An 18,318-nucleotide genomic window follows, 5' to 3' on the forward strand; every position below is an offset into this window, starting at 1 on the left:
GGCTTTTCTCAAACAGCTGGTTGTAAAAGGAGCAACTGAAGCTGACAATCGAATTCACCGGCCAGGAAATGCAATGAAAATCACAGTGGAAGGGGATTCAAATGCTCGGGTTGCCCTTGTGGCTGTGGACAAAGCCGTCTATGTCCTGAACAAAAGTAATAAGATAAGTCAGACTAAGGTAAGGCACTGAATGGGGTGTGAGACCTGAGATGTTGAGGATTGAGTTGGAACTTGCTGAGTCTATGCATTGTTTCAGCAGAGTCTATTATGTTTCAGATCTGGGATACAGTAGAACAGAGTGACATTGGCTGTACCGCAGGCAGTGGTAGGAACAACGTGGGAGTGTTTGAAGATGCTGGGTTGGCCCTGGAAACTAGCAACAAGTTTTCCACAAAGCAAAGAACAGGTAGGAATGGGGTCTGTCCACAACATGAAATGTTAACGTAAATTTTTTTGTTGATGATACTGAATTTTTGACATCCAGAAAATTACCACCAAAAAACCCCTAAAATCAGGCCTCACCTTGAGGTCTGTGATCCGTTCTGGGTGCCTCATTTTAAGAAGGATGTAGATAGTTAGAGTTGCTTTGGAGAGGTACAACAAAGATGATAAGAGATATAGAAAACAAAAAAAATGCAAAGCTGAAGGAGCTGAATATGTTTAATTGGGTGAAGACGGATAGAAGGACATCCCTCTTCTTTCATGGTTTTGCCACCTTACCTGGTAAGTTGACCACTGAAAACCCTGGTTTACATGTTTCATGAAGGCACAGACTTGCACAAAATGGGTAACAGAAGCATTCATTGGAGAATATGCTTCTCCTAAAACCATTCAAATCACAAGATCAATCAGATAACTTCTACCTCTTCAGTTCTTCTAATATAAATACTACAATATTATATGATAATGCCAGATGATGGATAACCGTCACAAACTAATACCCATGCCAACATAAAGGCAGATTAGATAGTGCATCAACTTCTGAAGAATGGGAAACCCAACCTTGCCACCAAAGTAGGAAGGAAACCAATAGCCAGACAACCAGATAATGAGAACAACAACCTTCATGAACCTTTTACATCTACTGAATTGGACATGGCTCACAATAAATGTAAAAATGGCAAAGCAGCTGGCATGGATAATTTATTGATGGAGCAAATTAAGAATTTTGGCCCAAAAGCAAGGTGCTAGCTGCTGATGCTGATGAACAACTGTATTGTATCCTGTCAGATCCCGAAAATCTGGAGGGAAGCAAGAGTCATAGCCATCTTGAAACCAGGCAAAGACTGTAATGATCCAAAAAGCTATAGACCAATCTCCTTGTTGTGCCATCTTTACAAAGTCCTGGGGAGACTTATTTTGCATAGAATTATGGAAAAGATTGACCCATTAATGATTCTTCAGAAAGCTGGTTTCGGGAAAGCCAAAGGCTGCACATCACAAGTGTTGAACCTGACAGCACATAGAGGATAGTTTTGAAAGGCAGCAGATTACAGGAGCTACCTTCATAGACCTGTCAATAGCTTATGACAATGTAAATAATGGCCTTCTCCTGAGGAAAACTTATATCAAAGAACTGCCACCTCACCCACGTCATAGAAAATCTGCTACAAAACAGGAGCTTTTTGTTGAATTCCAGGGCCAGAGAAACAGATGGCGAAGACCGGCCTCCCTCGGGGGAGCATGCTTTCTCCATCAATGTTCAACATCTACACAAATGACCAGCCACTGCCAGAAGGAACAGAGAGTTTCATCTATGCTTGTCATCACTGCCCAAGCAAGGAGATTTGAAATGGTTGAACAGAAGCTCTCCAAAGCTTTAGGTGCTCTTACTGTTTATCTCAGGGAAAACCAGCAAATTCCTAAAACACAGACATGTGCTTTTCATCTTAAGAACAGACAAGCATCTTGAGCTCTAAGGATGACCTGGGAAGGAATCCCACTGGAGCATTGCAGCACATCCAAATACCTGGGGGTTACCCTGGACCGTGCTCTGACCTACAAGAAGCACTGCTTGACTATCAAGAAAAAAGTGGGTGCTAGAAATAATATCATATGAAAGCTGACTGGCACACCCTGGGGATCACAACCAGATACAGTGAAGACATCTGCCATTGCGCTTTGCTACTCTGCTGCTGAGTACACATACCCAGTGTAGAACACATCTCACCATGCTAAAACAATGGATGTGGCTCTTAATGAAAAATGCTCCTCTTCTTCATCTTCCTCCACCCCTTCCCCCAGTTGTGGCCTCTGTTTGGGCCGCTGCTGTGGGGGAGGGGGAGGCAGGGAACTGAGTACAACAAGGAGAAAGAGGGTGGTGGGGTCTCGGACTTACACTCAATACTGCCTGATTGACCATCACCACTGTTGCTCCCGCTGCTGCCGCTGCCCCCTCCTCCTCCTCCTCCTCCTCCTCCTCCTCCAGGAGCAGCCAACATACTCCTTCTAAATGGCTGCCCGGCAGCCTTTGCTTGTGAAGATGAGGGTGGGAGTGGGGGAGCATTTTTCATATGAACTACAGGCGACACACTAGTGTGTCATGATACACCGTTTGGAAAGTTCTGATCTAGACTTTAGAATTAATGCAGTTTGACACCATTTGATATGGACCAGAAAAATCTTAAGTTAAATATGTCTTCACACTGGCTGTAATTACTGTGCCCCAACCAGCACACAATCCAATCCAATCCAATCCAGTAGGCAAAACAGTATAAAATTCAGTATAAATTTTAGAAAAGGGAACTTCACATTTGCTACACGTTCAGTTTACAGACTTCGTTCAGGAATCTTGATACTGAAAGGCAACAGTTAAAATCTTGGCAGTTTAAAAGCATAATTACTTTGTCTGGGTCAGTATGGTTTTTCAAAGAATCTATAACTTGTAATGGTAAGCTAGTTCCTGGTAAAGTGGACAGTGCAGACTACTATACGGGATGGAATCCAGCTGTTCTGTGCTACAGGAGCAAATCCTCTTGTTGCTCGGTAGACTGTTGAGTCTTTCCGCACACAATGAATGGGGTCATCAAGGACTGATGAGATAAGTGGCCATATAACATGGAAAGCCTGAAAGTTGCAATCCTGTTCTCTCCGACATGAGAGTAAGCCCTGATCACTACTCAATAAACCTGCATAGGATAAATGAATGTAGCATGTGATCATAGAATTTATCACCATCTTCTTATTTAATACCAGGAGAAGAATATTTTCGTTTTATTCTCTCCCCCCCCCCCCTTCCAGAGATAAAGTGCCCCCAAGTGGCAAAAGACAGAAGCCGTCGCTCCATACAGCTCAAGTCTGAAACAAGCCAAGGTATGTGAGAAGTAACAAAGACCCCAGAGAACAAGAATGTTTCAGCTTGAATGGATTATATTGCAAAATATACACAGTGGAAGAATATTAGAGTCAATGGATTTTCTAAGATTTCACAGCCTGGACCATTGAGGTGTTGTGTGGTTTCCAGATTGTGTGGCTATGTTCTAGCAGTATTTTCTCCTGATGTTTTGCCCGCATGCCACTTCCTGCTTCTGCTCCCTTGCAGACAATGCAACTTCTGGTTTCTTCACACTCCCTCCTCACCCCACACAAACAATTGTACAACAAAAAAGCATTGAAAAGCGAACAGTAATGATCTAAGAACATTGCCTAAGGATGTGTCTGCCATTGTGAAACCATTGTGTTGGCTTCTTTTCATAGCAAAGTCTGTTTATTGGTCAACAGTGAGGAAATGTGTTATGAACTTTAGTTCTTCTGTGATAGTCTTTCCATATCAGACTTGTGGTGCCAGTCCAGATAATATGGACATCACAAATATCATAAGCAGTAGCTATCAAGGCATGGTGAGATGATGTCCAGGCCACATCTTCATTCTTGCTTCAAATAAGGAAGCCCCCCAAAAGTCAACCTTTAAGCACATCTACACTGAACACTCAATGCAACATCCGAAAGGTATTGAAGACAGTGGTTTCACTATGCAGATGATTATATAAGAAGTAATTAAACTAGTTTGTGATGGAGATTGCATAAACCACAGAGCACTGATGAGCATTAAGGGCTTTCTTTCATGGTATTGTAGGAATTTGCTGTATGGCAATCAAAGTTTCAAGCTACACAGCCACATCTATCACATGTTTTCCTAGGTGACCATGATGAATTTATCATGGATGAGGAAGATGTGTTATCCAGGACTGCGTTTCAAGAGAGCTGGTTATGGGAAACTAAAGTACTGACGGAAGCTCCTAACCAGCAAGGGTAAATATCTTCCATATTCTTCTCTTTACAGCACCTCCAAGGTCATTTACCCGGCCCTCACTCAGGGTCAACCTAAGTCTGAAACTACTTGAAAGCACACAACAACAACAACAACAATGCTATCTCATCTGCCAAAAGCAGGTCCACACTTCCCATTGAAATACTAAAAAGTTTATATTTGGGTTGTTGTAGGTTTTTTCGGGCTATATGGCCATGTTCTAGAGGCATTTTCTCCTGACATTTCGCCTGCATCTATGGCAAGAATGCTCAGAGGTAGTGAGGATGCTTGCCATAGAGGCAGGCGAAATGTCAGGAGAAAATGCCTCTAGAACATGGCCATATAGCCCGAAAAAACCTACAACAACCCAGTGATTCCAGCCATGAAAGCCTTCGACAATACAAGTTTATATTTGTTAACATTGTTTTTCATTTTAATTATTGTATTGTTTTAAAGTGTTTTTGCACTACAAATAAGATATGTGCAGTATGCATAGGAATTCATTCATTTTCCCCCTCAAATTATAATCCAGCCCTTCAGCAATTTAAGGGACTGTGACCTGGCCCTCTGTTTAAAAAGTTTGAGGACCCCTGTCTTGGACCATCCAAGAAAAAGGATAAATAAGAGAACCAAAATAGAGTTCGAGGTTTTTTCATCATAAATCAGACAACTTGGATTCTTCATCAGTCAAAGGTGTTAAAATTCATACAGTGTGGGCAGGGAGACGGAGATGGTACAATCAGAGGCCTACATTTTGTCAAAATGTTGTTTTTGTTGTTGTCACTTAAAATGGTTTGGAGGGATCTTTATGTATGCAGAGGCCACTCCTTTCTTTGGCTACATAGCCACTGGGAAACAGACTGAAGCCACACCTGCAAAATAGGTCATCCTTACCTTGATCCCATTACTGTTGGAACACACAATGTTATTTTGATTTTGAAGTGAAAGCACTTCCTTAAGACATCTAAGGGCTTTAATGTGATTTTAAAAAGTCAACTTTTACTCTTCTGGTTCCAGGCTTTTTAAACTGTATTTCCTGTGGCCTTAACTGGTACTGGGGTAGAATCAAAGGGTAGTTGTTGGAGGTCTGAACAGTTGATGGAGGTCAGGACAGTTAATTACTCACATGTAAGTCAACCCTTGGACAGCGAGAAGATCCAACCAGTCCATACTTCAAGAAATAAAGCCCGACTGCTCGTTGGAGGGAAGAATAATAGAGGCCAAGATGAAGTACTTTGGCCACAACATGAGAAGACAGGAAAGCTTAGAGAAGACAATGGAAAATGGAAGGAAAAAGGAAGAGGAACCGACCAAGGGCAAGATGGATGGATGGCAGCCTTGAAGTGACTGGATTGACCTTGAAGGAGCTGGGGGTGGTGACGGCCGACAGGGAGCTCTGGTGTGGACTGGTGCATGAAGTCACAAAGAGTCGGAAATGACTGAATGAATAAACAACAACAAAAAGTCGACCTTATATATAGATCAGGGCAGATTTTGGGGAAGAGTGCACCAGCGCCACCTCACGGGACCAGTCATCCCTGCTCTCTCCATTTACCTGCCCAAGCATTAAAAAAACCAGAAATGGTACCATGGCAGAAAGGATAGTGGGGGATTGGTGCTTCTTTTACATTTTCCTAGGTCAAACTAAGTTCTTGCCTTTTATCAGTCTACCCTGAGATGGGGATATTTCTTTTTTTTTGTAAGAGTCAAGACATAATTTTACATTAACATAAGTTTTTTTGGGTTGATTTTTATCTAATATTTCTAGACTTATACATGAGTTTATGTAATTGGTCTGGCTGGCAAGCACAGTACTGATATTTCTTTTTAGATTGAGTGCAGTAAGTGGATCTATGCATATCTGAATAACTGAAAGGTAGCAGAGCTTCTGCAATAAAGGTGTCTCTTTCAGAGCTAATGTTCAGTGTACGTAATGGTGGGAGGTGGGCAAAATTCATGATAGGAAGGATCTCAAAGGAGTTTACGTTGGCATCCACCTCAAGCAAGCATGATGTCAGTTTTCTTTTAATGTTGTATGTGCATGTATGAAAATCTCCACATTGTCAAATATTTGGAAGATGCCTCCTTTTCAGAAGCCCTGCAACCCTTTCGTTATTCAAATATGCATTTGTCTGCATAAATGCATACACTGAATTTAAAAAGAATTCAACTGCATGTTTTCTGGAAACAAATGCAAAAAACAAAAACTCTTTGGGACATTTCTTTCTACAAATTGTGCCCGCGTCTCATGTCCACAGACTTGGAATTCTCTACACACTGGAGTGTGTGAAACAATAAGACAATTGGGGTCTTGTGTGGTATCCGGGCTGTATGGCTGTGTTTTAGCAGCATTTACTACTGACATTTCACCTGCATCTGTGGCTAGCATTCTCAGCGGTTCAGTTTTGCTTTTACTTGAGTAATAAACATTAAACCAGGGGTCCTCAAACTAAGGCCTGGGGGCCGGATGTGGCCCTCCAAGATCATTTACCCGGCCCTCGCTCAGGGCCAACCTAAGTCTGTAACGACTTGTAAGCACACAACAACAACAACAATCCTATCTCATCAGCCAAAAGCAGGCCCACACTTCCCATTGAAATACTAATAAATTTATATTTGTTAAAATTGTTCTTCATTTTAATTATTGTATTGTTTTTAAGTGGTTTTTGCACTACAAATAAGATATGTGCAGTGCGCAGAGGAATTCATTCATGTTTTTTCAAATTATAATCCGGCCCTCCAACAGTTTGAGGGACTCTGACCTGGCCCTCTGTTTAAAAAGTTTGAGGACCCCTGCATTAAACATTCCTGAACTCTCCAAACAATTGATGGAACAGATAAAGGTTTCTCTTCACTTATACTGGAATTGGATGTTCTGTTCTGGGCACAGCTGCTTCTGAAAATAGCAAATACACATACAACCCCCTCACCCTCTTCAATATATGGACACTTTTCATATTTGAGTTGCCTGGAAATGCTTACTATGTCCTGGAGTGTTGCGCATTTCCCTTTGCCACTCCACTGTCAGGGATGAATGGAAAGTTATCACATAAGTACATAGAGAAGTTGCCCTAGAAGTTAAAAAGAAAGATAGAGAAATTGCCATATATGACCAGCAGCAGCCATATATGAATTAGCACATTTGTTTTGCACCTTAGAGTTCATATTATAAGTATTGCCTCCCGATTTGACACAGCACTTTCCTTCTTGTACTTAGGATCTCATCCAAAATAGTGTCTTTTTACCTGAGGGATTCCATCACAACCTGGGAGGTGTTGGCAGTGAGCATTTCGGAAACAAAAGGTAAAAGCATTGTTCTGTCATGCGCTGGGCTTGAAATAAATTGCTTTTAAAACAGGACATGTAACTTTAGCCCAGTGGGAAGCCAGGGGGCCTGAAGAGAAATTCGTAAGGATTTTCACCATAAACAGTCTTTAGAGGGTTTGTGAAATATAACAAAGTCTTTTATTGGTGAACAATCAACAAAAACTTCCTTTGTCTTCAAAAGGTTAAACAAACACTTCCAGGGCTTTGTGCAACTGGTGGCTTCTAACTGTTATGTTTACTCTAAAGGAAAATCCCTTTCCAAACTTCTCCCAGGCTGACTGTGAACTTAAACCTAACTGATGTGGGTTGAACTGCGTATCAAAGCACCGAGTGGACCTACCAGTAGGCCTGTAGTCACTTCAGCTGGAGTTCTTAGATGTTCAAAGCTGTTTTTTCCCTCCGAAATTCCTCGGATCTTTAGGGCTGTTTCCCTAGGAATCTTTGGGAATCCTTTTGCTCTTAAGCCTGTTCTCCCCCAGAGGTCTTAAGGGTTGAAGCCTTTGTACAGGAGAAGTCTGTATACGTCCTGTACATTGACTTTCCTTGCTGAGACTGACTGAAAATGGCTCCCTTCCCTTCACAATTGTCCTGAACAGGGGGCGGAACCAAACTTAACGATGATGGACAGGGGGCCTGCCCTATAATTGCAAACTTTAACAGGAAGCCACCCTTCTGCAGAATCCCAAGCCTTGGGCTGCAAGCAAACACTTAATACAAGGCAAATAAAGTGGGAGCTTCTAGTACACCTGTACCAGCACAAGCATCCTATATGATCCTGAGGGTGAATTGCATGGAGGCAATGCTAATATGCTTGCAAACTCATAAAAAATGTTTGCAAGATAGAAATCTGATGCAAAACTGCTTTTGATTCCTGCTTTTCCATCAATCTTCCTTACAGGCATCTGTGTGGCTGAACCTTATGAAATAACGGTTATGCAGGACTTCTTCATTGACCTAAAGCTGCCTTACGCAGTAGTCAGGAATGAGCAGGTGGCGATTCAAACTATTCTCTACAATTATGGAATAACGGCTATCAAGGTAAGCCTTGGAATTTAAACAAGGTGTTGAAACAGAGAGGTGCAAGACACAGAGAAGGGGGTGAACAGGGAAAATTAATACTGTGTTGTGGAGAAAAAGCACAGCTTTATTGGCTCTAGCCCCATTGCAACATTTTAACTTTGGCATCTCCCCAATTTTCTTTAAAGTCAGCCTACATCAACGACAACACCTATGATTCAGTTTGACACATCTTGAAGTGCCAATGCTCATGAATCTTGCATGTTGTAGTTTTAAAGGGTCTTTTGCCTTCTCTGGCAGAGAACACCGGTGCCTCCCTTCACCACAACTGTCAGGATTCTTTAGCACTGAGCCATAATTAAAGTGCTCTTAAACTGCATTACTTCTATAGTGTAGATAGGGCCTCTTCAACCTGTGGCCCTCCAGGTGTTTTGAACTTCCAGAATTTCTGACCATCAAACAAGCTGAATAGGGCTTCTAAGAGTTAGAGGTCCAAATACCTGGAAGGCCACAGGTTGAAGAGGCCTGGTGTAATTTTTACTTATTTCAGTGGTTGGGTGTGACTATCCAGGTGGATAGTTCACCTGGATAGTCACACCCAACCACTGAAATAAGTAAAAATTACACCAGGCCTCTTCAACCTAACTAAATGTGGAGACTGTAACAGAATGGAAATTTGATAGCTGCTTGAGGAAATAAATGAAGGAGCTGTAGCTTATCCCAAAGGGAAGAACTGTCTTTTCTCCCTTGCTCATTTTTTACATTGCTTTTAGAAACTTCTTCCTTCTCTCTTTTGTTCCCAGGTGCGAGTGGAACTGATTCACAACCCGGCCTTCTGCAGCGCTTCTACCGCCAAGCAGCACTACAGGCACGATGTCACTATCAGGGCACAGTCCTCTACGACAGTCCCATTTGTTTTGGTGCCACTCGAGGTGGGGTTACATGACATCGAGGTCAAAGCGTCTGTTTGGAACTGGATGAAGTCTGATGGGGTGAAAAAGAAGCTCCGGGTTGTGGTAGGCATTACACAAGGCCCTCCCATGAAATCAGCAGAAAGAGAGGCTGCAGCCAGGATGACTTTGTCACTCTGCCCATCCACTCTTTTTCTCTCAACCAGTTTAGCCAGGCAACCTAAATCTGAAGGATTAGCATGAAAAACTGGATGTGTACCAATGTGGCTAGAAAAGCACTGAACACACACTAGGCTGGGAGCACAACTCGCCTTGTTTGCATGTGACCCCTGGAACATAAAACACCCATAAAAAATACCTTACATTGAGGGTACATCTACACTGTAGAATAAATGCAGTTGGACACCAATTTGACCTCTGTGGCACAATGCTACGGAATCAGCGGAGTTGTAGTTTTACAAGTCCTTCTGCCTTTTCTACCAAAGAGTTGTGGTGCCATCCCAAACTATGGCTCCATAATTGCTTTGATACACACTTGGTGAGTTTTTGAAGATCAGTGAAAATTTCAACATGCTGAAATACAGAGTCAGAAAATCCTTTCTTATAATCCAATTGTAGTACTATAATTCCACTTTAGCTACCATGGCAACATCCTGTAGAATTCTGGGCTCTGTAGTTTGGAAAGATCTGGAGCTCATTAGAACTCAAAATACCTTGTGAAAGTATCAGCCACAGAATTCCATAGGATGGAACCGTGTTGGTCCAAGTGGAATCCTAGTGCTATGATTGTGCAATATGAAGTAGCCCAAAATTCAATAATGATAATAATAATAATAATAATAATAATAAGAAGAAGAAGAAGAAGAAGAATGTAATGTATGCTCAGTGAGAATTCCAATGTGCCCTAGCCCTCAGGTGGTCCATGTAGTAAAAGAAAATGTAACTCTTGACATTTTTTCTTTTCTTTTGTTATTATTTTTATTGATGAAAAAAAAAACATAATACAACTGTAATAAAGTGAGCAAGCATATTTTAAAGTTATACATATTTTTAAAAAGACACCCTACAAATCTACTTTCTACCTACTACAATTTTCCCCCACAACAACTCAAAAATATGACACAAAAAATAAAACACACCAACATACAGATAAACACATTGAACAAATATTAGGCCTGTATGATCAATGAAAAAAATACTCATTACAACATTAGGGGGTGGAGCAAAATGTTTCTAAAGTGTTTTTCAAATGGGAAAGGGCCCGTATCATAACTATGACTACCTTTTCATTACTTTTCGTTAAGTAATAGTGCCAGAGGGGAAAATTCTGGCGCTCCTTTCTCCCTCATTATTAGAGCTATTGGCATGGAACTTGCTAGGATCATAGTATACATTTACCACTGTTAGCCCATCAAGTTTCAGAATATTTCACACATCCACAGATTTTGGGGGAATTTTAAAAGTTTTTATAAACAACATTTTTTAAAAGAAACTACAAGAGCTATCAACTTGATTTTTCTACCCAATGACACAAGACAACAGATGAGTCTGGTGGAGTCTCCTTCTCTGGAGGTTTTTAAGCAGAGGATGGATGGCCATCTGTTAAGAGAGCTGTGATTGTATTTTCCTGCATGCCATTAGGTTGGACTGGATGGCCCTTATGGTCTTGTCCAATTTCATGATTCCAAGTACATTACTAAGTGCATTTTAAAAAGTCATGATTTCCTCAATTATTTTTAAAGCCAGATACTTAGACTTGTCCATGCCGTGTCTTACCAGTAACTAGATAGATGCTAGTGTCTCCATGTTTTTCTTTAATGCCATGATTGACTAATGTTATTTTTGGTGAGATTATTGTAGTAATTCTTGGACTTTTTTCCTTGCCAGCCTGAAGGGATACGGAAATCGCTTATAAGAGTTATTGAGTTGGAACCCTCTAAAAAAGGAAAAAGTAAGTGAAAGCTGTTCTTTATCGGTGTGTCTTTTTAAAACTTTTTCTTGAGTCCTGCAAATAACTCTTTATTGCTTAAACTGTTCACACATCTTTTTAAATGCTTCCTAACAAAGCAGATCTGAGTGGATAAAATACTGGAATTATTTCTATTCAAGAGGGTGACTGTGAAAGTTGAAATATTTATATGATCTGAAGAAAAACCAGAGTAACAAAAAAAAAAGAATATAATACAAATAAACTGTAATCAATTATGGAAACAAATTAGTAAGCAAATTCAAAATTTGAATAAATGGAACTGGGATCTAACAAATAGGATCAAAATAGTCAAGATGATGATTCTTTCAAAAAAATATTATTTCTGTTCCAGGCATTACCATTCATTATATCAAATCAAATAAATAAAAAAGGACACCTCAATAAAAACCTGGGTGGTAGGAGCCAAAAAAAGCAGAATACCCAATCTGTCATATTATTCCCCAGAAGAAAATGGAGGATGAGGAGCCCCCGACCTACAAAGTTATTTTGAAGCATACCAACTAGTGAAACTATTAGAATTTGACAATGCAAAAAGATGAGTAAAAATTGAGAAGTCAATAAATGGGTGGAACCACTGTTTGTGCCTAAAGGAAAGGATGAACATTCAAGAAACAAAGAAAATAAAAGGAAGCCCGCTATCCTCAACATTAGAACCGTAGAAAAAATGGCAAAACAAGCTTCCACTGAACAAAATTGACAGACTCCCAATAGGTATGTGAGTTAATGAAAAAGATCAGATATATGGAAAAGTGATAATAAATTTAAATAAAAATTTTATAACAATAATAGGTGATCTTTTAAATTCAGATGGAACAACAAAAGACTGGGAGGAGTTAAGAGACAAATATGGGTCAAGCAATTGGTTGTCATGTCATGGAATGTCACAAAAGATCACAGAGTGGAAGAACAAGGAAGGTCCCGAGACAGATTGAGATCAGATACTATAATGGAAAACTGAGAAAGGGAAAGGAATCATGGGATCCATACATAATAAACTAATAGATAACCAATATATTTTAAACCCATCCTGTTAGAATCATGGTAAGAGGAAATAAACTGTAACCAGAAGGACTTAGAACTGTGGATAAATTCAATCAAAAGCTTAGGCATTTATTTATTTTTTTTTATTTTTATTTTTTGTAAGATTTTATTTACATACAATAACAACTTACAGTGTAATATTTGATCCTATAATGTTGTTTATTTCGATAAATATATCCTTCCAAAAACTCTTCACTTGGGGGCATTCCCACCATAAATGAAAATATGTCCCTTTGTGTTTGCCACATCTCCAGCAGAGGTTACTTTGCTTGCTGTCCATCTGATGTTGTTTGACTGGCGTGCTTAAGCATTTAAAGATCAAAGAAATACAACGGAAAATACTGATGAAATGGTATAGTACACCCCAGCAAATAGCCCATATTACAAAAAGAAAATCTAAAATTGGTTGGCATGAATGTGGGAGAAACTGGAACATTTATCCATATGTAGTGAAACTGTACCAAGGTACAAGAATTCAATAGAAAAATAAAGGGGGAAATGGAAGAGTTATTACAGCAAAAATTAGAGAGGAATAAGAAATGCTTTTTACTCTGGAACTGGAAGGGGAAACAGTAATGAAGATTGGGGTGAGACAACTAAATATATTTTAACTGCAGCTGAAACAACGGTCACCCTGGGATGGAAAGAACATTAAAAAACAGGATATACAAAAATGGTAGGAATATTTAGCAGCCTATTATACTTCAAGATTACATCATGGATAGGAAAAATAAATATTCTAATGGATACCCCAGGAGGAAATAGGAAGGAAAATTGAGAAAACTGATAGCCAAGGCTAAAGGCAGCTATAAATATAAGAAATTAAACCAGACTATCCTTACAATCCAACAAACAGAATGAACAATAAAGGAAATGTATGACTGTTCCTGAGGCTGAGAGTGTATGACTTGCCCAAGGTCAACCAGCAGGTCTCATAGTCGAGTGGTGATTCAAACCCTGGTCTCTGGATTCATAGTTCAGCTCTCAAACCATTGCATCACACCAGTTGTCCTTTGTAACATTATACATACTTAGAGATCAAACATCTGGATAGATATATTAGTATTATTTATTTATTTATTTACAGTATTTATATACTGCCCTTCTCACCCCTGGGGGGACTCAAATCGGTTTACACATAAATAATGGCAAAATTCAATGCCTTACGTTGGGCACCGATACGATGCCAATACAAACAATTACAATAGTAAAACCACAATTAAACATAAATCATAATTAAAACAACACATTAGCAAGCATTAAAACAATAAAACAGTCTCATCAGTTGAATCGCAGTTCCAGTCAATGTCCCTCTAAAATGCTACAAATATCTACTGTCTGAAGGCCTGGTCCCAGAACCATGATTTTAATTTTTTTCTAAAATCCAGGAGGGAGGGAGGGAGTGGATCTTACCTCAGTGTTCCATATTGACATGTAGACCTGATTTTTTTTCAGAGTCTGAATTCAAACTGACGTATTAAATCAACAGGGTTTATCTATTGCTTCAGTGGATCGAGTTATCATGACCAACATGATTTAAACTATATTTGAAGTGCAGTATGTACACCTCTTTTTTGGAATACAGACTTGTATGGAACATTAAATCCACTTGCAGCTGATTGTAGAAAAGCAGTGCCAGAAGCACTAAGGGGCTTGAATATGGCAATAATACATATTTCTTCATAATTTTCCTGCTTTTCTTGCCTTTTTCTCTCCACAGATGGAGTCCAGGAAGAGCTGGTGAAAGCTCAGCATTTTGATGATATTGTTCCTGGAACTGAACCAGAGATCAAAATTAGCATTCAAGGCAAGAGCTTGATTTAATACACAACTCTAGGACCATAGGAGTGAAGAGGGTCAATACCCCTTCTTGGCCCTCTTCCTTCTATAACCCACTAGCAGGAGGGGGTACACCTATAAAAATAGGAGGAGTTAACCTGTTGCTCTCAGCAAGCATAAGAAAACTATTTTCGTTGGGTTTCCAGAGCAGTGGGATGGTAATTTTGTTTGGAGTGATCCATGGTGCTAAATCTATGCTCATCACCCAGGATAGCTCCTTTAAAGTTCAAATTGAAACAAAGAACAGTTTCACCATCCTGCTGTTACAGAAGTCACAAGTTCTCACTGACTCCCAAAATAACAATGGCTGTATCATGACCGTATCTCCCTCCATGAACCAACTCGGGTTCTTCTGGGGAAGCCCTTCTTTCACCCCTGCCAATTTCACAAGCTCGCCTGGTAAGTACAAGGGAGAGAGCTTTTTCCTTGGTGGCCCTCCAACTCTGGAACTCACTACCTGGAGAAATTAGAAAAGCCCCTACACTGGAAACCTTTAAAAAGAACCTTAAAACCTGGCTCTTCTGCTGCGCTTTTGATGAATAGGTTTACATTCTCACACTAGTACTTAGCTTCAATGTTTTGTCATTGGAGTACATGCCCCCCCCCCCTTTGTGGGAAAGCTTGATTCCACAACCACCGCTATAATGAGCCCTCCTCCGCAAATAATCCGTTTCTTTCTTATCTCACCTGAGTTTTAATCAGTTTTAATCAGTCTCTCTTTTAACCATTACATATAGCACTCCCATTGTCATTGCGATTGTGCCTATTGTAATTCTATATTGCTATGTTTTCACATGTTTTATGTAATTATGTTGTTGTTTATTGATTGCATTTTCAGTTTTATTTTATTGTAATTTGCTGTTTGGGCTTGGCCTACGAGTCCCCATTGGGGAGATGGTGGCGGGGCATAAATAAAGATTATTATTATTATTATTATTATTATTATTATTATTATTATCCTCTATGACAAGGGACATTACTCTTCCATTAGGTCTGAAAGCTGAAATTACAGCAGCTTTTGGTGCTCCATGAGAGACTTTGTTCTGGGTAGGCAGTACTTTGATTGTTTTTCCTTCATGGCAGGGGGTTGGACTGGATGGCCCATGGGGTCTTTTCCAACTCTACGGTTCTAGGGGAGCAAACTATAGGAAACATACAACGCTCCTTTTAAAACAGCTTTACTGGCTGCCGATAAGTTGCCGAGCCAAATTCAAGGTTCAGGTTATGACCTATAAAGCCCTAAATGGTTCAGGCCCCACCTATTTTCGCGATCCCATCTCCCTCTATGAACCGGTGTGAACTTTAAGATCTTCCAGGGAGGCTCTCCTTTCGCTCCCACCACTGTCACAAGCACAGTTGGTGGGGACGAGAGAGAGGGCCTTCTCGGTGGTGGCCCCCCACCTCTGGAACACCCTTCCTGGAGAAATAAGACAGGCCCCATCCCTCCCCTCCTTTCGTTAGAGCCTGAAGACCTAGAACTAGTTGAGAACAACTAGTTTTAGCTTAGCCCCAGATACTGTTGAAATTGGCCATATCTTTTTCTGCCAATTACCCAGGTTACTTTCTTCTATTAGGCCCTGGAAATGTACAGCCCTAGACTCTACCTAATTTAAAGGGCCTTCTAAAATCGCACTAGCCTCGGCCCGGCCTTGTAAATTGCCTTGAACAGGCAGGATTATTTTAAATATATATGTACTATTGTGGTTTTTAATACTTATATTGTCTTGTTAATTTTATGTTTATGCTGTTTTCTTTGTATGTACTGATTTTCTTGCTCTGAGTCCCCTTGGGGAGATAGAGCGGTATATAAATAAAGTTTTGCTGTTTTGTTGTAGGGGAGGAGCAGCCATGCAACAAGCAATCCATACAGTTCCTAAGTGGTTTTTTGACCTCAGAAATTAAAAGGAGTTTTGTCTTTGTGCTTAGGAGACCCTGTGGTTCATCCTATTGAGGAGTCCATTGATGGAAGCAACCTGAAACATCTCATCAGAACACCTTCTGGCAATGGGGAACAGAACATGGTCACCATGACACCATCAGTTATTGCCACTCTCTATCTTGATGCCACGGATCAATGGGAGAAGATTGGGCTGAATCGCAGGGCTGAGGCCATCAAACAAATCATGATGGGTAAAGCAAACAAACATGTCTAAATTATGATTGATTCATCCAATTTCAGTCCATTCTAGTTAGGGTGATGAGGGTCTTCCTAGATAAAAGAACTGATTCCCTTGAAATGCTTAAATCATATAATCTGGGCACCAACATTCACACCCAGTACTACTCAATAGAGCGTGTTCAGCCTGGAAATGTATTTTGTAGGGAAAACATCCAAACTGGAAAGGTCTGAAAGCTACTTTTGCTTTTTAGTTTGTTTTTATTTTTGAAATTCTGGATTGAAACTTGCAAGGTTTTGAGGGCACTGCTTACTATTTATACAGAAAACATGGCTGATGCAGGTTTCAGGGAATTCAGGGAGTTATTTTGGGTCCACAGCCACATCTCACTCACTGATGGCCCAAATGCTACCTGCTTCAGTAAATGTCACATTAAATGATGATGAAAAAACATTGAAAAGTGTTTTTTTAAAACTGTCAAATGTATTTATAAAGTCTCAGGAAACCATAGTAAAAAGAATCCTGGACTAACAAAAGCCTTCACATGTCAGATTTTTATCTGCACAGAACTGGAAGGCGTTTTCTCTCCAGGAGAATAATATTTTCAATCCAGAAAACAGCATTTTTTGTGCTGAAAATGAGATGTTTGTACAGAAGTATTATTTTATTTGTAAAAACTGCTGATTTGTGTACCCCACCCCCAAAAAATCCCAAAATAAAATGCCTGCAAAACAACATTTTCTACAAGAAAATAAGATATCTTCACACACAAAAATCTTCACAGAAATATTATTTTCTATGCTGAAAAGGCTGTTTTCTGTGCAAAAGATGACAAAACAAACCATACATGAGAATTTTGTGCAGAATGATTAGCAAATTGCAAGCAGTCTTAGAAACTTTCACACAGCAAGAAGAAACTTTCACACAGCAAAAAGAAAATCGAGATATGAACTGACTTTCCATCTATATATATAAAAATGCTCTGTGCATAATGAGTACCTTAAAAACAAAAGAACCAATGAACGAAATCACACCAAATTTGGCAACAAAACGTCTCACAACACAAGGAGTGACCATCACTCAAAAAATTATGATTTTGTCATTTGGGAGTTGTAGTTGCTGGGATTTATAGTTCACCTACAATCAAAGAACATTCTGAACTCCATCAACGATGGAATTGAACCAAACTTGGCACACAGAACTCCCATGACCAACACAAAATACTGGAAAGATTTGGTGGGCATTGACCTTGAGTTTGGGAGTTGGAGTTCACCCGACTCAAACAATGATGGATCTGGACCAAACTTGGCACAAGCTCTCAAAACGCCCAAATATGAACACAGATGGAGTTTGGGGAAAATAGACCTTGACATTTGGGAGTTGTAGTTGCTGGGATTTATAGTTCACCTACAATCACAGAGCATTCTGAATCCCACCAACGATAGAATTGGGCCAAACCTCCTACACAGAACCCCCATGTGGGCCACAGCAACGCGTGGCAGGGGATGGCTAGTAGGTTTTTAAATCTTTGCATGTTATTGTCTATATGCGAGTTATATTAATTGTATTGTTTTATTTGCTTATTGCTTTGTTGTTTTTATTGATGTGTTGTTGGGCTTGGACTACTCCAAGCTACTCCAATTCCCCTTGGGGAGATGGTTGTGAGGTATAAATAAAGTTATTATTATTATTATTATTTAAAAAATGGAAAACCAAGCCTGGGGAGAGGAAGAGGGAAAGCAACAGAAGTCAAGTGACTGGGTTAAAAGAAAGGCAGCATACATGAAGAATTGCAGCAAAAGGCAGAGAGGAAACACAGGGCTTTTG

General features: G+C 40.0%; 1 protein-coding gene across 1 annotated transcript in view; it reads left to right on the top strand.

The window, feature by feature from the left end:
* LOC132765496 (venom factor-like) overlaps positions 1–18,318 on the top strand; it is an 83,124-nt gene that overhangs the window by 34,172 nt on the left and 30,634 nt on the right. The window contains exons 14-23 of the mRNA XM_067464015.1: positions 17–178; positions 277–406; positions 3,241–3,312; positions 4,140–4,251; positions 7,467–7,552; positions 8,475–8,614; positions 9,397–9,609; positions 11,392–11,455; positions 14,256–14,342; positions 16,301–16,504. Coding sequence (XP_067320116.1) covers positions 17–178; positions 277–406; positions 3,241–3,312; positions 4,140–4,251; positions 7,467–7,552; positions 8,475–8,614; positions 9,397–9,609; positions 11,392–11,455; positions 14,256–14,342; positions 16,301–16,504 — 1,270 coding nt within the window. The remainder of the gene's footprint in view (positions 1–16; positions 179–276; positions 407–3,240; positions 3,313–4,139; positions 4,252–7,466; positions 7,553–8,474; positions 8,615–9,396; positions 9,610–11,391; positions 11,456–14,255; positions 14,343–16,300; positions 16,505–18,318) is intronic.

Source organism: Anolis sagrei, chromosome 2, assembly GCF_037176765.1.
Source record: "Anolis sagrei isolate rAnoSag1 chromosome 2, rAnoSag1.mat, whole genome shotgun sequence".
NCBI classification, from domain to species: Eukaryota; Metazoa; Chordata; class Lepidosauria; order Squamata; family Dactyloidae; genus Anolis; species Anolis sagrei.